A 27,835-nucleotide genomic window follows, 5' to 3' on the forward strand; every position below is an offset into this window, starting at 1 on the left:
CTCTACAGGAAAATAGAAGGGGAAGGGGATAAGAGAAGGGAGGGGGGAAAGATAGAAGAGAAGACAGACTAGGGGAAGAGGGGTATTCAGAATGCATGCCATCTTGGGGTGGGAGGAGGGGTGAGAAATTTGGAACTCAAAAACTTGTGGAAATTAATATTGAAAACTAAAAATAAATAAATTTAAAAGCTTAAAAAGATGAAATAAAATAAAATGAAGGTGCTGTAACTAAGTATTTAAGTACTAAGAATCTATACAGCTCAAAAACAAAAACAAAAAAACTATGTTTCTATGATATTTGAGGTAGCTTTTTATTACTTAAGACCAGAAAAAATCTTTACATTATCAGTCCCTGCTTTGTATGACACTGCTTCACTACTCTTTTCCCATTTGATCAGGAGTCAAACTCAGGGTAGCAATCACTCAGCAATACTCTAAAGACAACACTCATACTATTTACTTTTCCTATTTACTTATAAACAAGGCACAGAAAAGACGTGCCTTGACATAGCCATCTCAAAATTTGCAAACACACACTTTTAAAAACAGCATTCCAGAAATGCCGTATCACAATATTACAGTTAAGTTAACCCATTAACTTTCTTATTTCGTCCAGGTCCTCAGATTTGGCTAACGGTTATCTATAGACGTTTATGTACATACAGTATCTGCCCAAGCCAACAAGGATCTGGGTCAGGGCCAGCTGGAACGAGCTTTTAACAAGAGTTTGCAATAAATACAGTATTGGTATGTAGGCGAAATACAGAGTCCAAGAGTGGGAGAATTGACGATAGATTTGCAAATGTTTCCAGAAAGGTACTATTCAGGATAGTCAAAACACTTGGAAGTTGTTAAAAGGGCAAGGGAAAATAAGATGAGTTATGTGTTTTCATTATTCCATCAACTCTTCTATTATGTTTTAGCAATAAAACATCACAGAATATAAGGAAGAAAAGGAACCCCAAATCACAGAATTTGTCCCTTTTGAGAAAAGTGGGATTCACAAAAAGAGGTATCTGTGCACACTCAGATCTTCACTACTCAGGTATGCTATCAGCATCACACTCAGCACAACAAAGTATAAATCTTGGTAAATTATAACACAAACTTGTACAGTGATAACTTGAGATAGTAAATTGCAGGAAGTATACACATGGGATGTAATGCTGGGAAGGGGCCTCCCTTGTAAATCCTTTCTTCCTACCACTTTGCTCTATAGATGAGGAAACTAAGTCCCAGTGACATCAAGTTAAGGATCAGAAAGAAGCCTTAGACCCAGAAGAGCCCAGGGCAGCCCTCTACATTTTACAGGAAACCAAATTACAAAGAAATTTAAAAGTAACCCAAGGTTACATCTGGGAGTAAACAGCAGAGCCAGGATCTAACCCCACGTACCAACACACCGCCTCTGAGGAGGTGCTCAATCAACCTATACAGAAGGCCCACTGGCCCAAGGGTAGTTTAAGGCACTATAGGGTTTTTCTCATTTTACAGCTAGACCAAACCTATAGAAAGGGGACTCCCAGAGGAGTAAGCTCCCCCTTACCACTTTCCACACTTAGCCTGCAATCTGTAGCCTCTAAAAATTACCTGGGGGCGCTGAGAAATTAAGCAATTTTTCCTGGGTCCCATGGCACGTAATCAAGAGGCCCCTCGGACCCCAAGTCTTCCCGGCTCCTAGGCGAGCTATCTACTGCTCCATGCTACCCCCTTCTCGCTATAACTAGGGTTCTGTGTTCCCCTCCGGCAGCATTTAGGGCGACTCCCTCCAAAATATCCTTGGAGCCTCCTAGTTTTCCAGTCATTCATTTGCATCCTGGGGCAGCCAAGTACAAAGCGTGACTCCAGCTGGAAAAAAAGCAAGTTTGCTTCAGTCCCAGAAAGTGGAACTTTGTTACTCTAACCAGCAGAGTTCCACCGCGACCCTGCAAGGCAAACTGCGGGGATGCCCTCTCCGCTCTGCCCGAGGCACACGAAAAAGAGTTCGATGAGGCGAGCAGGACCACACCTAGCCCCCGCCGAAAGACCCTTTATCCCGCCTCTCCCTCCGCTCTCCCCGGCACGGGAGACTCCCCTCCCAGCCGCCCCGGCCAGCCCGGAGCTCCCCAAGTTCAAGGACAACGCCCGCCGGGGCTGCGCACGGGAACCTGCCGGGCGCTCCCCGGGAGGCGGCGCGGGCTCGGAGCACCCCCCCAGGGCCCGGGGCGGGGGGTGCGCTTCCACGACCCGTGACCAAGTCGTCCCCAACTCCCCGTACCTTGGCTACCCAGCTGAACAATGGTGACATCCTCCGGGCGGGCGCAGGCAGAGCCCCGGCTCCCTCTCCCGGCTGGCTGGCTGGCTCGCTCGCTCCGGCTCACTCCCTCCCCACCCCCGCTCTTCAGCGGGCGACCGGCGGGCGGCGGCGGGGCTGCTCTCTGCCGGCTAGCTCCGGCATCTCTGCCCGGGCGCCCGCGGCGGCGCGGCGGCGGCGGCGGCGGGAGCAGCGCGGGCGCATGTTCGCTTCGCACGCTCGTCAGCGAGTCTATGAGGTCACCGCCCCCCCCTCCCCGCGCCCGCCCCGGAGGAGACCGGCGGCTTGGCTCGCCCGGAGCGCCCCCCGGTGCAGAGAGGAGAGGGGGTGGGGAGAGGGGAAGACCGCGCGCGGAGCCCGCCTCCCTCCCCTCCGGGTGAATGGAGTGTGCTGAGTGTGTTGTGTGTGTGTGTGTGTGTGTGTGTGTGTGTGTGTGTGTGTGTGTGTGTGTGTGTGTGTGTGTGTGTGTGTGTGTGTGCGCGCGCGCGCGCGCGCGCGCGCGGGAGTGGATGCATGTGGGTGTGTACAGCAGGAAGTTGGGCAGTGGAGGGGAGAGGTGCCCCTTCTTGGACTTGCCCGCGGCCTTGCATTTAGAGAAATCTGCATGATGCTGGTGATGAGAATGATCCATCATCCCATTCAATAAATGTTTCTTAAGCGCCTACTGTGTGCCAGGCTCAGTGCCAAAGCGTTGGGGATACAAAAATGGCCAAAGACAGTCCCTCAAGGAGCTGCCAATCTAATAGGGAAGCAACAATGCATGCAAGCAAGAGACAAAGCAAGCTATTTACAGGATAAATAGGAGATAAGGCGCTGGAAAGAAGAGGGGCAGGGGAAGGCTTCCTGTAGGGGTGGGGTTTTAGTTGGGACTTAAAGGAAGTCAGTACTTGGAGGAGGAAAGGAGCTCCAGGCACTGAAGATAACCAGAGAAAATGCCGGGAGGCCTTGGAGGCCAGTGTCCCTCTGGGGGAGTAAGGTGTAACAAGCCTGGAAAGTTAGGAAGAGTTCTGCAGGCCAGAGCGTTTTCTTTTTGCTCCTGGAGACTACAGGGAGCCCCTGGAGCTTACTGAGTAGAGAGACGTCCAGGTGACCTGGGAAAGCGATCTCCCCCGCCCAATGGAGTGAGGGGCAGAAGAGGAAGCTCTGCCCTAGCCTTCCCAGCTTTTCTTCCTCAAGTCCTAGATTCCCTAATAACGAGTCTATTAGCTGCATCTGGAAATGCAACTGCTGAGAAATCAGATCATTCAGAAAGGAACAGGAACATTTTCTTATTCTTTGCCCATGTCAGATGTCCTCTGGTAAATAAGGAAGGTTTCAGCAACTTGACATCATGCTAGTTTCAGTAACAATGGTCTCTCCCTAACACTGGGGAGATAAGCAAGTTTCCTCAAGTTTGGGTAGCAAAGGTTAAGTAATGTTTAAGGCTGAGGGGTGGAGGGGATGAGAAATGGTGTCCAAAGGTCTGGCAGCACGTGTGCCAATGTATGTGTCATCAAAGCTGTATCTATTGTTCCAGGGACAGAATGACTGTACCCTACACCCTTCCATGCTAGAATGGGGCTGTAATGGAGCAGAGACTGAAATGAGTCAGAGAATTCTAAGCAATTCTGTGACTTATTATTTGTGTGACCTTGGACAAGTCACTTCTCTCTAGGCCTCAGGTTCTGGATCTGTAAAATAAAACAGGTTTTGGACTAATAATCTCTAAGGATCTCTCCAGCTCCACATCCATGATCCTTTTTTTTTTCCAAAAGACTTCTCAAGCCTCTAGCCTATAACATGACGTTTTGATACCTTTTAGTTATACTCCCCTGATGTCCAGTTATGGATCCAAGCAGGGGTTAATGAGCTCTCTTTTCACTCCAGGGTGACTTGTCCCTTGAGATGAGATAAATCTTAAAGACTGAAAGTTAAATTGCCTTGAGGAAATGTGAAAACACCTCATGAATATCTTAGGCCTATACCAGTTCTACCTCATCATGGCATCCACCTCATGATGTTTTTGTGAGGATGAAATGAAATGAATGTATGTAAGGCATTTTTTCAAACCTTAAATAGCACTCCAAGCTACAAGAATGTATACCATTTTCCCAAAGTTCCATAAAGGAAAAAAAGAGAAATAAAAACCTTGTAGTCATTAAACCAAATCTTTCCCTATCATTCATCCCTTTCATAACTATCCATTTATATAAAAAGCTTTTGAATGCTGAAAACTCTCCTTACCCAGAGCTTTTTCTCTCACACTCTCTCTATTAAATTTGGGTGGTACTTAATCACTTAGGTAATCCATAGATTCTTTTTTCAAAGGTACAATGGTTGGATTTGAAATTTTAAAAGAAAGTCTAAATGAGCCAGCTTCAGCAGAATCACAATTCTACCTTTACTAGCAAAGCTGGACACAGAAATCCAGGTCTGAAAGAATGAGATAGGTCTGGAATCGAAGGTCTCTCTCTCACCTTACAAATCCTGGCTGAAGCACATCATATATCCTGTTTCTGCCTGTCCTCTTGGATGTTAAATTCTTCAGACCCACAGCCAGTCCTTCAGACTCCCCTGAGCTGGCACCTTCCAGTCACTGGCATCGGTGTGTTTTAGGTAGGAGTAAATCTGATGGTTGCTAATATGTGCAATTTGAAAACTAAATATTTTAAGAGAAAATACATAAATGACAGTTCTCGTATTTTACTCTCCAGCCACTGCCTAAAGTCAGCATCTCACACTCGGCACAAAGGAATACTCTGTTAGCACCCGGGTTTTTGACTGAAGGGGCACTGTTTCTACCACTGGGCCCAAACCCAACCTACGCTTAAACTGTAGGAAAATTGAGTGTTCCTCGCCACAGTCCCTTAAAAAAAAAAAAAGTCTCGCTTGTCAAGACAAGTAAGAGATATAAGTTCTCCCCTAAAAACACAGCAACATAGACAAAGTCATTACAGGTACACATACAAGCCAAACCATGATCCCTCCGTGAAAAGAAGGGGCATACAGATCTGAGGTTCACAAGTAGATTATTCAAATATCACTGCAGAGGACTGAGGTTGCCTCACCTCTTAAAACTAATTTTTAAAAGGAAGTCCAATGGAAGGAAGGAAGGAAAGACATGCCTGGGGGATTCCAAAGAAAAGAGGGGAAGGGAATCAGGGGAGTAATAAAAGTCCCTGCTAAAAAAAAAAAAAGAAAGGCAGGGGGAGGGGGAGTTTTTTTTCTCCACAGTATTGGCCAACAAGTCAGATATCCATCAAATAGATTCCAGTAAAGTGAATGAATTTAAACTACTTGAGGGCAAGGACTATATCATCTGCATTTTTATGTCCACAGTGCCTTACTCATAATATGAGCTCTCTCTATGTCTATAAACCAAATTAAGCCTCTAATTTAAAACTGGTGAGCCCAGAATCCCTCATGTTATTTTTAAGTTTATCTGTACTTAGGCACACACTTTTCTAGAGGAGTTTCCTCCTCTTTTTTATCTCCAAGGCAAAGCTTTCTTGGATTTAAGGAATCCAAGGTACCCCTTGGAGGAAAAAAAAAAGAGTAGATACTCTCCTCCCTGGAGGGAAAAGAATTCAAATGACAACACAAATGGGGAAGAATGAAGGGAAAGCTGTTCTTCAAGTCAGTAGACAAATATTCACTAAGCACTTACTGTATAGCAGTGGTCAATTTAAACCAGGAATGTGTGGAAGGGAACAAGCATTTATTAAGCACCGACTATATGCCAAGTGCTTTATAAATATTATCTCATTTCATCTTCACAGTCACCCAGGAAGGTAGGTGCTGTTATTATCTCCATTTTACAGTGAAGAAACTGAGGCAGCTAGAGGTTAAGTGACTTGTCCAGGGTCACATGTCTAGTTGTGTCTGGAGACCAGGTTTGGAACTCAGGTCTTCCCAATTTCAGGCTCAGGACTCTCCACTGAACTTGCCCTCCCCGCCACCTCGATGGCCGCGTCCCCTTCCCCCCCATCTGTGGAAAGATGAGAAGCTGAATCTAGCAGGAGTCACAGTGGTTCCATTAGTGATTTTCTAAGTCATCTGAAAAGGCTGCTAGCTAATGATCTCAGCACCTCAGGTTTCCTGAGACAGGAAACCAAGACTTGAAAAGAGGAAGGTCCTGGAATGGTTACACACACATACACATACACATACACATATACTTACATACATATACACATACCCAATCTGTCCAATGGCCTTTCGCTTCTTTGAGGAAAAGAGGGAGGGGGAAAGGGGAAAGAAGGGAGGGAGAGGATAGGAGTATTGCTCTGGAGAGGCCAGTACCCACACAAAAGTGGGGAGATGCAAGAAAAGACACCCCAAGAAGAAAAGGCCCAAAGAGACAGCAGGTATAGTGGAAAGAACACTGGCCCTGGTCCCCAAAGGTCTGCACTTGAGTCCTGGCTCCCACCATTTACTAGAAGTGTGAATTCCAGCACATCTCTCACCTTCTCAGAGGCTCACTTTACTGACTTGTAAAATGTAGGCGACGGCAGTCATAATTCAAATCCAGTGTGGGGTAATCCTGGGAAAGTTTCTTTCCCTGTGGCATCTACCTCATAATGTTTTTGTGAGTATGAAATGAGATTAATGTATGTAAGACATTTTTTTCAAACCTTAAAGTTGAGAGAAATGATTATTAAATAACTAATTATTGGGGTGATGCAGGGCTTTTTTTCCCCTTCCTATCTCTTTATTCTCTACTGGGTTAATTCAACATCTAAAGGACATTGCTGATAAAGAGATTAGATTAACTTTCTCCTCAATCTTGTTCAGACCCCAACCAAGTGGGGAAGGCCACTGTGTTCTACTGGGGAGTGGGGGGAAGGGGGGGAAGAGAGAAGAAGTTGTCTAGATTGCCTGAGGCTGGGGGTGGTCTTGAGAACACGAGTGATCAAAGTCACATCCCCCAGCTCCTCATTAGAATGGGTCTACTTCTCATTATAACATTCATTCTTCTCATTAATCATTAACCAATCAGAGTTGTTTGCCGCCCTTAGGTACGTCCACTCTTCCAAAGGCATATAAGCACTGAATGGAATCCATGAGGGATCTTTGGTATTCAAAAGTACCACTGACCCCTTTTATTAATTATCCACTAGCATAAATAATAAAATTATTAATTTCCCAGAAATCATGTCTCTCAAATGTTTTATACATCACAAAGTACAACCTAAATATTGATTACCATTACTGTTATGCCACATTGCATCTCCATGATTACATTTATTCTTCTCCAGTCAATTAACATTTATTAAGCACCTAGTACGAGCTAGACACTAAAAACAAAAACCCATTAGGAGTTCCTAATCTAATGGCAAAAACAACATGTACAAATAGTAAATAAAACAAATATACAACTATGAACAAATAAGAAGCATACAGGATAAATTGGGGGTATTCTCAAAGAGAAGGTGCTAAGATTAAGGAGGATTGGGAAAGGTTTCTTGCAGAAGGTAGGACTTTAGCAGAGACTTGAAGGAAGCCAGGGAAGTTAAAAGGCCAGGAGGAGAAGAGAGAGAGAAAATTCCCAGCATGGCAGAGAGCTGGTGAAAATACCTAGAGCTGGGAGATGGGGCATCATGGCCAAGGAACAGTAAGTAGACCAGTGTCACTGATCACACACTGGTCACTGTAAGAAGACTAGAAAGGTAGGAAAGGGCTAGGTACCAAGGGCTTTGAAAGACATAAAAGGATTTTATATTTGATGCTGGAGTTTTTTTAATGGGAAGGGGGCGTTGATATGGTCGGATCTACATTTTAGGAAGATCATTTTGACAGTTGAGTGAAGGATGGTTTGGAGTGAGGAGGGACTTGCAGCAGGGCGATGAACCGCAAGGCTATTGCAATACTCCAGGCTGAGGTGAGGAGGGTCTGTACCCGGGTGGTTAGAGAGTCACAAGAGAGAAGTGGGAATATGCGAGGGACGTTATGAAGGTAGGAACAAAATGACTTCACAAGTGATTGGATAAGGGGACAGGGAGAGTCGAGAGAAAGTGAGGAGTCCAGGTCATGAGCCTAGGGAAGCAAGAGGATGGATTAACTCATTGGTAACAGGAAAGTTAGGAAGATGGGAAGGTTTGTGGGGAAAAGATAACGGGTTCAGTTTTGGGAACACTGATGGTACATCAAGTTCAAGATGTCTAAAAGACAGTTGGAGATATGAGACTGGATGGAGGTCAGGAAAGTGGTTAGAGTTGGATAAAGAGATCTGAGAGTCATCTGCATAGAGACGATAAATAAACTACGGGAGATGATGAAATCACCAAGTGAAACGCTATAGAGGGAGCAGAGAAGAGAGCCCAGGACAGAGCCAGAGGGGAGCCCCATTGTTAGCAGGTGTGACATAGGTGAAGATCCAGTAAAGGAGACAGAAGAAGTGAGACAGGTAGAGAAAACACCAAGAGAAAGCAGTGTCATGAAAACCTAAAAAGAAGAGAGTAGTAATAACAACAACTAATGTCTATATAATGCTTACTGTGTGCCAGTCACCGTGCTAAGAGCTTTACAATTATACTGATCCTCACAACGATGCTGCAAGGTAGGTGCTATTATTATCCCCATTTTACAGAAAAAGAAACTGAGGTTAAGTGACTTGCCCAGAGTTCCACAATTAGTAATGTGTTTCAGGCTGGATTTGAACTCAGGTCTTCCTCATTCCAGGCCCAGTACTCTATCCACTGTACCACCTCGGACAAGAGATCTGTGGTTCTCTAAAAGGGATGTGCAGCTATCTATTCCCTACAATTAAGTTCAACCTAGTACAGTGTGAATCAAAGCTATCAAATCATAAAGTCAGCAGATCAGTGTGGCATACATAATCAGCCATCATGGTAAGCAAAGTAGCCTACAGAGTAAAAGGTGAAACTCTAACTCCTAGATAGTTTTGCCACAGGGATGGGAGAACTGGTCACATTGAGGGTAAGAAGAAGAGAGTCTCATTAGCCACTCTTAACACACGCATGCCATTGTCCGCAATGTTCCCTACTAAAAAAAAAAAGGATTGTAATGTAAAGCTGTCAAATCAATTTATCTAATATTCTTATGCATATTATTAATATCAGTATTAAATTAATTGTAAAGTATAAAATGCATTACTTCCCTACCTAAAGTCTGTCTGGCCTACCCTATCTCCATACTAATTGCTTTGCTTACCTGGGAATGCTCCACCCTGAGGCAGACTCCATGACTGTTGAATTCTTGCCCAGAACCACTATATTATGAGAAGTCTCAGCCACAATACTCCTCCCCTCTCCCTTTCCACCTCCCCTTTATGCCTTTTCTTTCCCCCCATTAGAATGTAAGTTCCTTGAAAGCAGAGACCTTCTTGTTTTCTTATTTTTGCATCCCCTGTATTTGACACCATGGCTGGCACAAAATGAGTGCTTAATAAATGCTTAACGAGGGGCAGCTAGGTGGTGCAGTGGATAGAGCAGGCCCTGAAGTCAGGAGGACCTGAGTTCAAATCTGGCCTCAGACCAAACAAACACTTAACACTTACTAGCTGTGTGACCCAGGGCAAGTCACTTAACCCCAATTGCCTAAAAAAATAAAAAATAAATGCTTAACAAATGATGACAATTTTAATCTTACTCAGAAGCAATAAACTATCTTTCTGACAACAGTAGGCTTGCTTTACAATTGAAAGAATTTTAATGATGCTTTGGTAAAGTTCACTGATGATGCCCAAGTCTGCTACCAGGGCGGGGGGGGGGAAAGACTGTTCAGTGTATAATTAGATCCCCCAACTTAATATAAATTACTCTTAATAACAATGCTATCCAGAGAAGTAAAAGAATGAATGAAAAAACAGGAAGAGCCAACGGCTGCCTTTCAGAAGGCCCTGAATGTGCCAGGGCAGTGTGGAAACCGCATAGGGAACTATATGTTGGCCAAAAAATAGTTTCAGGATTTCTTCAGAAGGTGGAATCACATTCTTGGACCTCTCCCACTGTTAAATCCGTACATCTAGTAGCATGACTGGACTGAGCTTATTGCTTCATAAGTATAAAACATACTTTGGAATTTCCTCCGTTCTTTGGCCATTCACTCCTACCATTCCAGACACCAATTTTTTATGTTACAGCATGGGTCCTAGCCACTTTGCCATTTAAAGACAATTAAGAAATCTATCCCACATAGCAAGCACACAAATATATTTATATCTTGCTAGAACTTACATGGCACCACCAGGCCCAGAAATGGAAGTGGTCCACCATTTAGCTTCAATGGGAACCTAAGAGGATATGACTTTAGCGATCAGCATTAGAGGAGTTGGGAGCTGAGCAAAACATGTAGAGGAAAAAGATGGCAAATTCAAAGATCTTGGCAAGGAGAAGAGAATCTATTTTCAATATAAGGTCAAACCATTGAGTGGTCTACATAGTTTGATACGTAGAACTCAGCATTTCAACATTTAAGGCTAATAATATGTTTTTGTTTTATTTAATTAAGTAAACTGTATTTCCTCTCTGGCCAGAATAAATACAAGCAACTTTTATGAGGTCATTCTTCAGTGGCACCAGCCACTTTCCATAAATTTATTCACAAAGACTTACAAAATTAGATGCTGGCTCTGGCCCAACTCAAAATACTAAAGAGCCTGTTCTTTCTGCAGCATAAAGGAGAAGCTACTGTATTTGTAGTTCCAGATTGCGACCCCCAAGAACAGAAAAGGAGATACTTCAGTTATGACATAGATTTTCTTTATACACTCAATTCTCGAGTCTTATTAAAACAAATCCACAATTCAGAAACTGACTTCCTTATTCAGAGTAACAACCAGTTAGGAACTTGGAATATTTGAGTATCAACTAAGCTGTAGTTTTCTATTTAAAAGCTCCTTTCCTCCACAAAACCTTTGCTTAATATGCACAGTAATTATATTCATTTTTTTCTTCCTAAAAGACCTTCCAGACTAGAAACACAGAGCTTTTCTATTTTTAGCTCATCCTGTGCAAAGTTTAAACAAATAAATTTCTTTCCAAAATATCGTACACACATTTCACATTCATGGAAAAATCCAGTGGGCAATGAGCTCATAAGCAAAAACATTGTAAAGTTTTAAAGGCAAAAGATATTTGGAACCATGAAACTTTGCTACGCCTAATATCTTAGCATGAAACTTGAACAAAGTCTGTTGTAACTTGCAATAAAAATTACAGAACAACATTTTTTATTTTGTTTTAATCAATTCACTTACATGTAGCATTTATTACTCAGAAAAACATTTTCCCCCTAAAATGTTTTAATTTTTTTAGCCTTTAAAAAATCGCTTCAAAATACCAACTCTTGGTTCCCTTAATCTGGTATTGAATAAAAACTGGCTAGTGGCTGCTCTTTCTTTAGTGAGAAACAGCATTTTCTGTTTCCTATTTTGCAAAGAAGAAGTTTGGTTTGCCTGTGATCAGAATTATTATTAAGCATTTCTATAAGCTTTATATTTGTTTGTCTTAACCTAATCCCTTAATGAGCCCTTAGTTTTAAACATAATTGAATCTTCTCATGAATATTGTATGTTACACTCTTTTGAAGCCTTAAATTGTATACTTCATTATTCTTTTTCTAAACTGAATCTCAAGTACCTGAAGAGCTTGAGATTGGTTCTTTTCTGTTTGATATGGTGCCTGTCAAATGCTATGAACCCTGCTTTAATGTATGAAACAGTAATCTAGTTCTGTAGATCTGCCACTGCAGTTTATGAAATCCAAAAGATCTGGAAACATGTAATTCTCAATATAATTAGGCATAAGGCAATATTTCATATAATCTTCAGATGCACATATTAATTTCTCATATGCTTATATTAAAGAAATTAAGCCCCAAGTACTATGTTTCATGTCTTGGACAAATGCCTGAGAAAGAAAGAAAGAAAGAAAGAAAGAAAGAAAGAAAGAAAGAAAGAAAGAAAGAAAGAAAGAAAGAAAGAAAGAAAGAAAGAAAGAAAGAAAGAAAGGAGAAAGGAGAAAGGAGGAAAGGAGGAAAGGAGGAAAGGAGGAAAGGAGGAAAGGAGGAAAGGAGGAAAGAAAGAAAGAAAGAAAGAAAGAAAGAAAGAAAGAAAGAAAGAAAGAAAGAAAGAAAGGAGGAAAGGAGGAAAGGAGGAAAGGAGGAAAGGAGGAAAGGAGGAAAGGAGGAAAGGAGGAAAGGAGGAAAGGAGGAAAGAAAGAAAGAAAGAAAGAAAGAAAGAAAGAAAGAAAGAAAGAAAGAAAGAAAGAAAGGAAGGAAGGAAGGAAGGAAGGAAGGAAGGAAGGAAGGAAGGAAGGAAGGAAAAGGAAGGAAGGAAGGAAGGAAGGAAGGAAGGAAGGAAGGAAGGAAGGAAGGAAGGAAGGAAGGAGAAAAGCAGCAGCAGTAGCTATCATGTAATGGAGAGGGCACAGAGAAAAAATGTGTATGAACTGATGTAGTATAAAATGAGCAGAACCAGGAGAACAATTTACATGATAACCACAATAATGTAAAGGAAACTATGAAAGACTTCAGAATTCAATTCAAAACAATGACTAATCAAGGCTTTAAAATACTGATAATGACATATGTCTCTCATCTCTTGACAGAAAAGTGAATCGGCTAACAGAAGTGCTCAGACATGGTCAATGTGCTGGTTTGTTTTGCTCGATTGATTTGTTACAAGCTAAGGTTTCCATGGGGCAGAAAGGAGAGTGAGATGCAAAAAAATGTTTAAACTAAAAAAGCATTCATAAAACATTAAAAATACACAGAAGAAAAAAATCGGAAAGGGACACAAAGATAGTAATTTTGTTACCATGTTCACTTTAATATGTACTTAAAACAACTACATAACAGAAGTTCAGTTTAAAATTCAATCCTTTTTCAAAATTCAATCCTTATTTGTTTAATCATATATTAAAAGATTTATGTTCTCTGATAATTATTAGGTTAACAATATAAAAGAAAGAGTACAGGATCTGAAGTCAGATTGTCTTTGTTCAAGTCCTCGTATTTAAACTTAACTAGAGGTGTGACTATTAAGCAAATCAAATTACCTCTCTGAATCTCAGTTTCCTCATCCATAAGATGTAGATAATAATACTGGAACTATCCACTTCACAGAATTGTTGCAATTAGTGAACTGTGCACATATGATAAAATGTGAGTATTATCACATATGGATAAAGTTGGAGGAGCCATGAGAAAAAAGACTTGATGGTGGGACCCAGTGTACAATAAGATGACAAGCTTATTAAAATAGGCTCTCTTCTTTTTTTTTGGAGCCTTGCCCAGGGTCACAAAGCTAGTAAGTATCTGAGGCCACATTTGAATTCAGTTCCTTCTGACTCGGGGGCTGGTGCTCTATCCACTGCACCACCTAGCTGCCCCCAATGGGCCTTGAATATAGCTGGGAATGGTATATAGATGATCTAGAAGTATTATCGCATTCTCATCTATAAGCTTAGCCACAAGAGAAAACCAAACAAAAGAAAAATGTGAAGACTGAAGCAAGAGAAAAGAAAGACTGTTTCCCCACTCCTTGGTGTGCCTATGGTAGGAGAGTGGTAAGACGGAAGGTACTAAGAATCAAACTATTTATTATCAGACTATCTGAACATATTAATTTAATTGTCAGTACTCAGTGTTCAGTTCACTTTTTTCTTCTTTTTAGTTTACGAGACATGATTGCTGCCAAATGGAGAGATAGCTCATTGGAATCAGGAGTCAGTCAACGAGCATTTATTGAGCACCAACTACTATCAAGTACTGGGCACACAAAGAAAGGAGAAAAGGTCCCTGTTCACGGAGAGTTCACAATCTAGCTCTGCGCATTTTGGGCAGATCACTTAACCTCTCCTCAGTTTCCTCAGTTAAGTGAGAAATGGATTACAATCCCTTCTAGCTCTGTAGCCTATTACTTAAAGTTCTCCTTGGAAAAGCAAGTAAGGGAGTTAGTGGAATTGGTTTTATTTTATGCTCAAAGCCAACAAGAAACATCATTTTGAAAAATACCCTTCATCTTACCCCCTCCTGTCTTTACCACAGATTGTCCCCACAATCATCCTCCCATTTTCACTCTCTCCCTATTTACTGGCTCTTCTGCTGACTGCAAACAGATCCAAATCTCCACCATCCTTAAAAAAAAAATCCTCTCATTAGATACTCCCATCCCTTTAAGCTCCCAGCCTAGATCTATCCTCCCTTCAACAGCCAAAAGCCTTTAAAAAATAGCTACTCCTTACCTCCATTTTATCTTTTCTCACTTCTCAATCCTTTGCACTTTGGCTTCCAATCCCATCACTCAACTGAAATTGCTTGCTTCAAAATGACCAGTAGTCTCTTCATTGCAAATCCGTGCTCAGTCCTCATTCTTCCAAAACTCTCTATAGCATTTGATGCTGCCGACCTCCATCTCCCCCCGCCCCCATCAGACGCACTCTCCTGTCTGGGTTTTCATGACACTTCTCTTTCTCGGTTCTCCTTGTGCCTGTCTGCCTCAGTCTCCTTTCATCATCCATATCACACCATATGGCCATATCCTTCCCAACCTTGGCATTATCCTTGAATTTTCACTCTCCTTTACTCCCTATATCAAATGTTACCAAAATTTTGTCATTTCTACATCCATAATACCTCACATGGATCACTTACTCTCTGTCCCCACAGCCACCACCACAGTTCAGCCTTCATCATCTCTCACTTAATACAACAGTCTCCTAAACAGTCTTCCTGCCTGAAGTCTCTCTCTCTACTTTAAACCATCCTCCGCTCAGCTGCCTAAGTGATTTTCCCAAAATGCAAGCCTGACCATGGCATACCCCTCCTCAATAAACCCTAGTGACCCCTATTGCCAGGAGAATGAAATATAAACTCCTCTTCTGAGCTTTTAAAGTTTATTAACATATTACCCTTCCTTCATGACCCTGGGGCAGCCTAACTGTCTCTCATGGTGTTTCTCACACACAGACTCCATTTCCCATCTCCGTAACTTTGCTCTGACTTCCCTCCATGGCTAGTAGATCCTCCTTTCTCATCCTTGCTTCTTAAAAGCCTTTGATTTCCTTCAAAACTCTGGGCAGGTGTTACCTTCTACATGAAGCCTTTGCCGATTCCCCAGGTGCTAGGACCTTTCACTCAAAAAATTGATCATTTTTTTACTTCAAATATATTTTGTATTTACTTCTCCATAGATGAAGAGTTGGAAACGCCCTCAGAAGCCATCTAATGGACACCTTTTCTTTCCAAGTGAGGAAGCTGAAGTATGGCCCGAGGCCATATAAGTAGGAAGTATCAAAGCCTAATTCCAAACCCATGCCAGGACCTTTTCCATAGTACTTATCTTCTTTCTCCACTCCCAAAGACAATAAGCTCTTTGAAGGCAGGGACTTTTTCACTTCTATTTTTTTATATCCAGGGCTTAGCACAGTGCAGGCATATGGTAGGTGCTTAATTAATGCTAGATTCCATTGGAGAAGAAACAATATGTACACAGAAATGCATATGTGTGTACATGTTTACATACATACACAAAATCCAAAGTAATTTCTGGGGAAACAGTACTTTAGGATGACCAGGTCTCCAGGAGGAGGTGACACATGAATGAATGAATGAATGAATGAATGAGCATTTATTAAGAACTGGGTAAATAAATACAAAAAGTAAGATGATCCTTGCCCTCAAGGGGCTTACATTCTAGTAGATGGGAATACACATATAGGGAAGTGGTGGTCAGGTGGTCTTCTGGTGAGGAAAATCACAAGTAGTAACTTTATCAATTGACAGGTGGTAACGCAGACAACAACATGGTTACATGTTGGCAGACAACATGGCAGACAACGGATGGGATGTGAAATCCAGCATGTTCTGGGGACTGGCTGGATCCAGTGGACCAAGTAAGCTTGCACTCACTCAGTCTTCATTCAAGGCTCTTGCTTGAGGGAAGATGATCTACCTTTTAAGTGGATTTATGTCCTCAGAGACTAGAGCTTGGCTTCAAGAGGTCTGGTGCAGTGGCTACTGGTCTACTAAGTAATAAGAATTGAACCTTGAAGGATGTTAGCAAGGTGAGGAGACAGCATTCCAGGCCTAGCAGTCTACCTGTAACAGCACAGGAAAACAAATACTGCATTTGGCAAATTGCACTGTGTCTGATATAAAAGTCTATCTTTTTACTAACTATATTCTCTGTGTCTATGAATCATGTAGCTCCACAGTCTCACAAGAATTAAAACTGCAGCTAAATCAAAGGGAATGGAAAGATGCATGGAGGGTCTGTAGCCTATCACCAATCATGATTTGTCCTTTGAAATGGTGTAATAGACAGAACCACAGGCAAGTGTGAGTAAGCTAGTCATGTAGCAAATATAATAAGATATCCCATGGACAGCCTAAGTGATATAGTTGGTTCCCAGTGAAATAGATGATTTCTCTATGGAGGATTATAAAAAGGTCTGGACCAAAATCACACAGGGTGCTACGTGTCTTGGTCTGCACCAGTGGGGGGAGTATCTGCTCATTTAAATAACTACCTAAGGTTATCTTTTTTATTTTTTTACTACTTCAAACTTCTATACATACATACATACACAAAACACAGCATGAACTGAATGGCTGGCTGCCTTCTCTTCTTCATGTATGTTATTGAGATTGTGTGCATGTGAATTTACGTAATTAACAGAAGCTGAACTCAGCCTTTCTGGCTATCACACTGTATCTCACTTCTCCTTTCCCAGATAAACACGGTCTAGATGACCTCTGAGACCCCTTTCAACTCTTAAGTCTGTGATATTATCCTAGAAAATGTCACCTATGCTAAATTCCTCTATTTCTTCACTCCCTACTCCTTGAAATTTGGGTTCTAATCCCACTACTCTATTGGAACTATTAAACTAAACTATTACTATTAACCTAAAAGTTACTAATGATCTCTCAACTTACTAAATCTTTTCTTGTTGTTTTCATTTACTGTGTGGTAGTCATTGCCTAAATTGTTGTTTAAAAGCCTGGGGTGATTTTTGAAACATTTCTCAAATATATCCCCACCACCTTTTGACCCTTTCCCTCAATTTATATAACATTTGTAGTTACCATTTCATAGAATCACAAAATCCCAGAACTGAAGCAATCTCAGAGGCCACTCAATCTGATCAATAACTGGACAGAAATCCTTTTCACAACACAACCCTCTGGTGTGAAGACCTACAGGGAGGAGGATACTACCACCAGACCATACCACTTCTGGATAGACCTCACTGTGAAGAAGGCCTTAACGACGTATAAGGAATCCTAAATTTGCTTCTTTGAAACTTCCATTGCTCCTCATTCTGCCCTCTTGAACCAAACAAAACAAGTCTAAACCCTCTTCCACAAGGCAGCCCTTTAAATCCTTCAAGACAGCTACCATGTCTTCTCTTCTCCAGTCTAATCACCTCAGTTCCATTATCACATCTTCAAATAGCATGAACTTGAGACCACTGTTCATTCTGGTTGCCTCTGGAATGCTCTCCAGATTATCAGGGTCCTCCTAAAAGATGGTACCCAACACTGAACACAATACTACAAATGGAGCATGACCCGGGCAGAGTACAGTGGGACTACTACTTCTCTAGTCTTCAATACTACGTTCACAATGTCTCTAGACATTGTGTCTCTAAGATTGTGTTAATCTTTTCTTCACTGCTGTATAACAATGTTAACTTCTATTAAGTTTACATTCCACCAAAATCCCAGATTTTTTCAGAACAACTTGGATATAGCCATGCTTCCCATTCAAACTTGTGAAGCTAATTTTTTTTTTACCCAAATATAAGACAATTTTTTTGGTCCAGGTTTGTGAAGAAATTACAAGCATGGAAACTCCCTACACTGAAGAGGAGTGTCCACTCTCTAAAACTTAATATTAGAAACCTGTCTGGAGCTTTAAGAGGTAAAGTGATTGCCTAGGATCACACAGCTAGTATGTGTCAAGAGCAGTACTTGAAACTAAGCCTTACTGACTTCAAGGCCAGCTCTTTCTTTAAATTTATTCTTCCTGATGCATAAAATGCATCAAAAAATGCAAGAGAGTAGCAAAATAAATTAGGAAGCAGGATCCAACAATAAATATGTTTACAAGAAGCACACTTGAACTGTAAAGATTCACACAAAGTTAAAATGGAGCAAAATCTATCATTATCCAAATCAACTTAACTGTATCTCTATTCAGTTGCACATTAGTGGACACAGCTCATGGTTCTAAGTTATTGAGGTCTTTTTGGATACTGACTTCATCATCTAGCATGTTCATTATTCTTCCAGCTTTGTGTCTTCTGTGATCTACAAAGTAGATAATCAATGCCTTTATCCAAGTCATTGATAATAAAAAATGTTAAATTGCACTGGGCCAAGAACTCATCCATGGGCCACTTCACTACAGACCCCTTTCAAAGCTGACTTTGTACCTTTAATGATTACTCTTCAGGTCCAATGCTTTAACCATTGGATTCAATGATCCAGTGATGTAACTCCTAACTCAACTATTGTCTAACTCTATCTTTTCCATGAGGGTAGCATGAGAGACTTTTCACATTCTTTCCTAAAATATAGGTAAACAATGCTGCATTTATTCCCCTATTCTACCAGTCTGGGAACTCTGTTGTAAAGAAATGATATCAGTCTGGAATCCTCTGTCCATGACAAAGCTGTGCTGGTTTTTCTGTGATCACTACTTACTTGCTTGGATGTTCACTCACTATCCCTTTGATAAAATAGTACATTCTAGAATATAATCAAAGTCAAGTTTCCTAGCTTATAGTTTGCAGATGTCATTGTTTTCCCTAATAACAGCTAACATGTATGTAGTGCTTTAAGGTTTGCAAAGCACTTTATTTATGTAAGAACAGCCCTGTGAGATAGGTGTTATTATTAATTACCCTCCATTTTACAAGTGAGCAACAGGCTAAGAAAGGTTAAGTGACTTACTCAAGACCTAGAGATAACTAAGTGTCTGAGGGAGGATTTTAACTCAGCTCCTCTGAACTCCAAGTCTATGACTCTACCCACTAAGCCACTTTGCTGGTAGCAGGGCTTTTAAGATACAAAAGACTTGAGAGGCAATGTAGTCCAAACCTTTATTTTACTAAGGAGAAAACTAAAGCCTACAGGTGTCATTTGCCCAAGGACACACAGATTAAAAAGTGCCTAAACTGGGATTTGAACCCTCCTCCTCTGATTGCAAAATCTGTGTTTTTTCCATTGTATCAGGTGTCTGGAATTAGGACTACTGGCTCTAATTTTAGTTTAGGATAATAAATAAACATCTACAACGTGGCTACTTGTTTGTCTTCCTTCTAGGCAAGATAGCCTAGCAAAAGCAGTAGGGCACACTGAGGGAAAGACAGGCAGCAGTATATGTCAGGCAAATCAAATCACCACTACCTTGATGACCATTTCCCTTCAGATCCTGATGGCAACAACCCAGGACCCAGAACCCAAGGACCTTGGGAACAGCAGTGGCATCCAAACCACCAGACCTGCTTCCAGCCTAGTCCCACATTGATCACTGAAGGGAGAAATCATTGCAGAGAAGGGCCCACCTTCATCTTTACCACTGGCAGCAAGTGCTGACCATCTACCAACAATAGGCAGATAGGCACCAAGCCCTGGGAAGGGCTGCCACCCTACTTCCCCATCACACAAGACCACCATTTTTGCTTCCAAACCAGCCCTCAGAGCCATCATCTAGAAAAGCAACTCCTGTGGAGAAGGGACCAGCTTTTCCCAACCGACTGTCAAACACAGTACAGGAAAGGCAGGCCAGTCGAAGCAACAAGGCACCCTAAGGAAGAAATAGCAGGCAAAATTTGCTAGTCAAGTCAAACCACCGTTACCACATTGACCATCACCTCTCCTCAGATGAAGACAGTCCAGGACCCTAAACCCAAGAGCTTTGGGAATAGCCAGGATTCTAGCCACGGTCCTGTAACCATCATCCTGGGAAGCAACCCCAGTGGAGGTGTTACTGAAGATCCAGCAAAGAAAGTTCTTATCACCAAAGTCCTTGGCACTGCCAAATAATTCAACATCTGAAACTCAGTGATTTCATCAGTGGAAATAACATTTAAGAAGACGCACTGACGTCTATTTCATTAGCTATGGCTATAGCACCTGCAGGAATAATTGCCAGCCTATGGACGCCTTATCAGAAAAAAAAAATTAATTCATAATTGAAAGTAATGCTAAACTTCAGTGAGACGACGTAAATAAAGATGTAAATTTTTTCCTACCCCAGTTCATAGATTTTCTAAAACCTTTTTATAGATCCCTGTCCATGGATCCCAGGTTAAGAACCTAAGAACCCCTGTATTAAACAGAGATGATGGTTATCTGTTCCTTTTATTCCAATGAGTATACAGACATATAAATTTATATATATACACATATATACATACATACATATATATATATATATAACTATTATAAGAGTCATATTTCCCATTACTCACTATCCCTAACTGATGGCTTATAGCCCACTTGCTACATTTTCATTTATCAGGCATTTATAATTAAACATATAATTTCTTTCAACACTTGATAATGAACCAAATGGTTTTTCTCATGATATACAGCAGAAGATGTACTTAAGTAGTTGAATACATTATCTGCAGTTTTATCATGCAAAGAAAAAACCATTTGTCATACTGTCAAGAAGCTAAAGTATGCAAAATACTGTGTAGTCTTTTCTGAAATCTAAGTCAAGTGTCAGAACTGACCTTGAAGAAAAACCAGTAAGAAAGAAATGGAAAATCAGCACCCGGATGTCCCAGGACATTAAGTGAAAGAGTCTTCAGCGCTTCTTGCAAGAATCACAAAATTGGAGACTTGGAAAGAACCAGAGAACTCTTTTCATTGTACTATGTAGCTTACAAGGGCTAAGCCAAAATACCCTGCTACTACTGTGCTAGGTATCAAATAACTTATCAGTTGTCTTTTTCTTTTTTTTCCAACAGGTGAGTTGGGACTAACTGCTTATAGAGTCAACTTGATCATTCATGCTTGCAGAAAATTCAAAATATCAGCTAACTCAAAGGTCATCTGTATTTGTCTTTAGTTTGTACCATATGACCTTTCTTTTTCCAGATCTACCTTCTTTGTTATGTTTTGATTAAGCTGACATTAAAATGAGTTTGCATTTTCTGAGCTTATCCTGGTGATCTGTTAGCAGGAGGAGCCATCTGAAGACATAAGACTTGCTAAAATTAATCCCCAGAGTGAATAAAGCACACACAGTTCATTAAAAATCAACTTCTAGGAACAGCTAGGTGGCACAGTGGATAGAACTCAGGCCTTGGAGTCAGGAGGACCTGAGTTCAAATTCAGCCTCAGACACTTGACACTTACTAGCTGTGGGACCCTATGTTTAACTCCATTGCCTAGGCCCCCCCCCAAAAAAATCAACTACTGTAATATTCATCCATAGAAATAAGAGTGTGAGGCAGTGTTGCATAATGGATAGAGAGCTGACCTCAGAGCTAAGAAGACCTGGGATCAAGTCCTCCCTCTGACACAGACTGGCTCCATACTCTAGGCAACTATCTAAGGCTTTAAATTACAAAAGAGGTGCACATTTGCACCCTCAACAAGGAACTCTCTATACCAGTGGTGTTACACTATACATAGGTTTTCTTGCAAGGGCATACTGACTTAAAAAAAAACACACACAAATTGACATTTTCCATGTTTTATTGCATTCTTGTTTATTTTCTTAACTATTTCCCAATTATATTTTATTCTGATTTAGGAATGCTGTGGGCCACGTGCAGCTGGCCAGTGGACCGTTTGCCGCCTCTGCCCCATACTAATGAAATCAGATTTCTAGTCCCTATCTCTGAATGTATAAGAACTGGATTTAGGAGTCAGAAGACCTGGGTTCAACAACGTATACAATAATTAAAACAATGGAAATAAAAGATCACGGAAAGGAAGTCAAACTCTAAACAGCTGAAAACCAGTAAGGGACTTAAGAGAATAAGATAACACATCTATCTTCCTCCTCTCTGGGGAACAATGAGGGCAGAATGTTACAACGTGTTATTTGCTTAACTGATTTTCTTTGTTTCAATTTAAGGGGATGGGGGAGGAGTGTTAATAATATTCCTGGGTAGGAGAATGGGATTTATCCAGAAATAATTCTGATATAAAAACAAGAGGCATCAAAGGTATTCCCCACCCATCCCCCCACACCTTCCCATCCCACTTCCCTTCTTTTTAGAAGAAAAAACCCTGACATTTACCAGCTGTGTAATGGTGGGTAAATCATTCAACCTCACTGAATCTCAGTTTCTTCACCTATAAAATCAGAATTAAAAAAAAAACTCACAGGATTGTGGGAAAAAAAAAACACTGTATATAAAAATTTTATACAAATATAAACTATGGTTAAAGTAACAGATAAGAACCATAAAGTAACTTCTCTATTCTATTTAGCATTTATTGGGCAGCTAGGTGGCCTACTGGATAGAAAACTGGGCCTGGAGTCAGGAGTCCCCAAGTCCAAATTCAACCTCAGACACTTGACACTTACTAGCTGTGTGACCCTGGGCAACTCACTTAACCTCAATTGCCTCACTAAAAAAAAAAAAAAGCAAATCTAGTCTCAAACACTAGTGATCTATCTGTGTGACCCGGGCAAGTCACCTTACCTGTTTACCTCAGTTTCATCATCTGTAAAATGAGCTGGAGAAGGAAATGGCAAAGTACTCCAGTATCTTTTCCAAGAAAATACCAAACAGGGTTACAACACAACTATACAACAAAACCAGCACTTGTCAGTCTTCCATGAGACTAATTCATTGAGCACTGGACTCAAGGAATATAGAATATAATTGATAACTAAAAAAGATTGAAAAAGATTGGAAAAATGTTGATTGTCTATCCTAGAAAAGTGTACAAGTAACAACCAGATATTCTACATCACAACTAAGGCCAGAACTAAGGCCTCAGAAGAAATATATTTCTGCAGTATGAAAGATTAAGATTAGACACAAAACTTTCTGATATCAGAGACTGCTAAGCAATGGAATGAGTTAAAAAAAAAAAGAAAGCTGGGGAATGTTCTTTACTGAAGGTCATTACAAATAGAGCTTCATCTGGGAAGAAATGTGTCATCCGACATGAATGGGAGGGGAAAGTGGTCCTCTTAAGCTTTGGATCCTATTCAACACAAGAAATTAAATGCCTAGGTGGCTTCCAGGCTTAGTGAAAAGAGACTGATCCAAAAGCCTACAAGACAGGCCAAAAATACCTTTTCTTATTTAGTATTGCTTTTTATTCGCGTGTTTATTCTGTGCTGATAGAAAGGTATAGTTGGAAGTTACATATTATTTTATATCCCATGACATCATTTTTCAAAGCATACTCATAGGAGAGATAAAATACTCTTCTGTTAGTAAGATGATGCCTCTACATCCTTAATATCTTCATCACAATCACATAACATCAAATAGCAAACCAGGATCTAAACACCATACTTTTGAAATAATAACGGACTATATACACTCTTCTGAGCTGCTTAGACCTTTAAAGCTTCCCTTTTTTGTTACTGAACTTGTTATTTCTTCTCTCTCTCTCTCTCTCTCTCTCTCTCTCTCTCTCTCTCTCTCTCTCTGTCCCCCTCCCTCTCTCTCAGAAAGCAAAGGTGACCTTTTTATTCACTACTGGTACAAATTCATTTTCTGGAGTTTTATTCATTGCTTCTTCTATGTCAGTATGCCCAGAGAAACAGAGCCACATGGGTACTACAGTAGCCACCTTCCCTACAACTGGATCTATGAATAAGGGGATCAAGAATGCAAAGATGGAGAAACCTGGGTCCAGTCAAGGATCAACTTCTTTTAATTATGCCTTTTGGCTGCATATAAAAAGGAGAAATGGCACCTCAGTAAGGCTAGCAATTCTAAAGACTGGCTCTAATATAAGGCAGAATCAAAGCATACTAGGGTATCATTAGGATGTACTTCATGAACATCAGTCTGAAAAAGGATAGAGGCTCAAAGTGGCCTCCTCATCCACAGTGGTACCACAGTGAGTTTTGTGTAGCCTTCTCTGACTATCTCCTGTGTAACTCTGGGAAAATGGGAGCTTTGGGGAGGAGACTAGTTACCAGTTTTGGTTAAAAAACCAGTAGGCTAAAAAACAAAAACAAAAACAACAGGGATGAGCCTGATAAAAGAGGATTCATTCTAATGTCAGAAAAGATTGGATTCAAATCTACACCTCTGATGCTACCCATGTGACCTTAGGGAAATCACCCTGGGCTTCAGTTTTCTCATTTGTAAAGTGAGGAAGTTTGACTTGATGGCCTCTAAGGTCTCTTCCATTTTTACATTTATTCTCCTCTGAGCTGGGTCTAGTTGAATACCAAGGAAAATTGGCCCCTAATGAAATATGATCCCAAATTCTACTAGCTAGCTCATACATGAGAGCACCTTCTAAGGCATGTCCTCTTTCACTACTTAAAAGAGGCAGCAGAGAAAGGAGGCAGTGTCTGACATTCTAGTGGAATGTCAAATGGCTAGGCCTCTGTCTTTTTTTGTCCAATCTTCATGTAATATATATATATATATATATATATATATATATATATATATATATGTGTATATATATGTATATATACACATATATATATATATATAAAACCTTTATATTATTCAATCCATCCATCTCCTTGTATAATTATTAAGGATACACCTTATAATACTACCCTGTAAGGGAAACAGATGATATATATGCATAAGATGTGTTACAACAGATTCAGAAGGCAAAGCCACTAACCTGAGGATGGAGATAGAAGGGAAGCATGTGATGCCAACTGCCTCGTCAAGAGTACCAGTTCTCCCCCAGGCTGGGACTGCCTTAAGCCAACAGATAAAAGCTGGGAGGAACAAGACTTCCTTGCTCGTCCAGGTTCTCGTTTCTTCTGACCTAGACTATTGTAACAGCTGGTCTTCCTGCTTCCTCTATGTCCCCTCTCTGATCCATACTTTCCATGGCTGCCAGAGTCATCTTCCTCATATACTGTTCTGTACACTTCTGTAACCACTACCCACACCAAATAAGACGGAAACTCCTGATGCTCCATTCCAACTCAACTAAGTACTCACCATCTCCAGTTCTGATAACCATACTCTTATCACTTCCATACTTTTATTTACAATATTCCTTAGCATGGAACCAACTCCTTCCCCTATCCCCCACCTTTTAAAGTCATTTTGTTCCTTTGAGGCCCATTTCAGGTGCCACCTAGTCTGTAGCTTTCTCTAATGACCCATCCCTCCTCTCCCTCCCTCCCTTGCCCCACCAAATTGCTCTTAGTTCTGTACTTGGGCATTAGTCACTGAGGGCCCAGTCTTTAAGAGAATGCTTGGATTTGCCCTTCCTGGCAGGTTATACAGAGCATGTACAAATATTTGCTTGCCTGTTTCTAATCCAACCACTGTTGGTGAGCCTACTTCTGATTATAAGAGACTGGGCAGGGGGGTGCTTATTGCTTATGATGACAAGAAGCCTTCTGGTTGGCTGCAGAGCCAGAGGAGCTGAAGATTCAGAAGGGACTGAGCCAGAACTGAGTTCCCTTATGCCTCTCCCTTTAGCCATTTTTAGCTGTTTTTCCTTTCCAGCAAGAACCTCTGTGAGATACCCACTGGTGGAGGGGCAGTAGCTGCCCTATCTCCCACCTGGTTGCCATGTGTCTTCAAGCATATGTCACATCTATTTCTTTTGTTTTTATTCTACCCTGATGGTATGTGAATGAGTATCTCAAAATGAGAGCATCCAGGACACAAGTAAAACCAGGAGATTCATCAGAGAAGTCTCACTGGCAACCAGAATCGGTATCAGAGTCTATAGTAATGGCAACAACAGAGGAAGTATCTATGAAGAAAAAATGGTAAGCCAGTCCCATAAGGACACTGGCAGATCCCACATGATGAAAGGTAGTGCTAGACCCTGGACAGGTCACTTAACCCCAATTGCCTAAAAAAAAAAAACAGTGCTAGCAATGGACTCTAGAAATGCACCAATCATCTGAGCCCAGCAGAGAGATATGCCTATTGGGAAACTTAGGAGAACTCCAGCAAGGGAGAAAAGATTTTCTTGGGTCAGGAACTGGGAGATACCCCTTGGACACATGTATTTCCTGGATATATCCTTCATTCCCACTATGCTTTGAATCTGAGCCCACTCTCCCCATGGACCTTCTGCAAGGAAAGAGTATGCCCTTGAATTGGGGGAAGGGGGAGAGGGGGAAAGGGTGGAGGAAGAAAAATGTTTTGTAACTTTTATTCTTGCTAAATATCCTTTAATGAAAACTAATTGATGTCTCTACTGGTTGCTTGAAACTGGATAGAGGCTCATAAAAAAAACAGTTATTAGGGTTGAAATCCTCAGACAAAAAGAATTAGTACTGATCCCTCTGAAAACCTAAGCTGCCACTCCCCTAGGAGTTGGGAAAGTGAACCCAGAGAAGGTGCTCCAGCTGTATCTTTGACTCATTACACATTAGCATTTATCATGTGTCTTTTCCCACTATTTATATTCACATAGCATTCTAAGGTTTGCAAAGCACTTTACATATGTCACCGTATTTGATCTTCACAACAATCCCAGGAGGTCAGGTATCATTATTGTCCCCATTTTCTATATGGGACTGGAGCCTCACTCAATTCTCACTGAGGCTGAGAAGTTAATGATTTACCCCTCGACACACAGCTAGTCAACTGCCTGAATCAGGATTCAAACCCTAGTCTTCCCAACCCTAAGTCCAGCACTCTTAAACTGTGGGTCGAGTTTAAAAAGTGCTAAAGGGGTCTCGGGTGGAAAAAGATTAAGAAGCCCTGCTCTAGCCCCAAGGCTACCTCTACTATAGCACTTTATGGCTTACAAAGCTCTTTACAGACATTTTTAAATTTAATTCTCAAAATAACCTAGACCCAGTTTTTCCTGCTACAAAACAGTTACCTAATCTCCTGGAGAACAAAAGGTGTTTTGTATCCCAGCACCTACCAATCAATCAGTAAGCATTTAATAAGCACCTACTGAGTGCCAGGCACTGTGCTAAAGGTCAGAGGCAAAAGACAAGTTTTTTTCTGAGCTTTCCATACCATAAGCACTTAATAAATGTCTGCAGCTGCTTTTGTTTAGTATTCTTTAAATATCAATTACAGGGGGGCAGCTAGGTGGCACAGTCAATAGAGCTCTGGCCTTGGAGTCATGAGGACCTGAGTTCAAATCCAGCCTCAGACACTTAACACTTACTAGCTCTGTGACCCTGGGCGAGTCACTTAACCCCTATCACCTCGCAAAAAAAAAAAATCAATTACAAAGCTTGAAAAAGGGGTGGGGAGAGCCTCAGGTGAGACTTTTTCTTTTTTAACTGAGGGTGACAGGGGAAGAAACAGTGCCTGGGCTGGTTACCCCATTTGTCTATGTTCTCTTGGATTGTATATTTCTCTGGAGTAACCCAAGGCCTTGAGCACTGAGATCCTAAAGGCAAGGGATACATCTGTACCACCAAGCCAGTGACAGGTGAGTCCTTAGAAACACCAAGTGGCCCATTCCCTA

General features: G+C 41.2%; 1 protein-coding gene across 11 annotated transcripts in view; it reads right to left on the reverse strand.

Annotated features, from left to right (window-relative positions):
• TBC1D1 (TBC1 domain family member 1) overlaps positions 1-27,835 on the reverse strand; it is a 302,344-nt gene that overhangs the window by 219,466 nt on the left and 55,043 nt on the right. The window contains exon 1 of one of the 11 annotated variants that reach the window (XM_020991951.2): positions 2,258-2,476. The exons of the other annotated variants lie outside the window; for them this stretch is intronic. Coding sequence (XP_020847610.1) covers positions 2,258-2,287 — 30 coding nt within the window. The 5' untranslated portion in view covers positions 2,288-2,476. Of the gene's footprint in view, positions 1-2,257; positions 2,477-27,835 lie in introns of those variants that run through there. 11 annotated transcript variants of the gene reach the window in all.

Source organism: Phascolarctos cinereus, unplaced genomic scaffold (genome assembly GCF_003287225.1).
Source record: "Phascolarctos cinereus isolate Bilbo 61053 unplaced genomic scaffold, phaCin_HiC Scaffold_9;HRSCAF=440, whole genome shotgun sequence".
Classification (NCBI taxonomy): Eukaryota; Metazoa; Chordata; class Mammalia; order Diprotodontia; family Phascolarctidae; genus Phascolarctos; species Phascolarctos cinereus.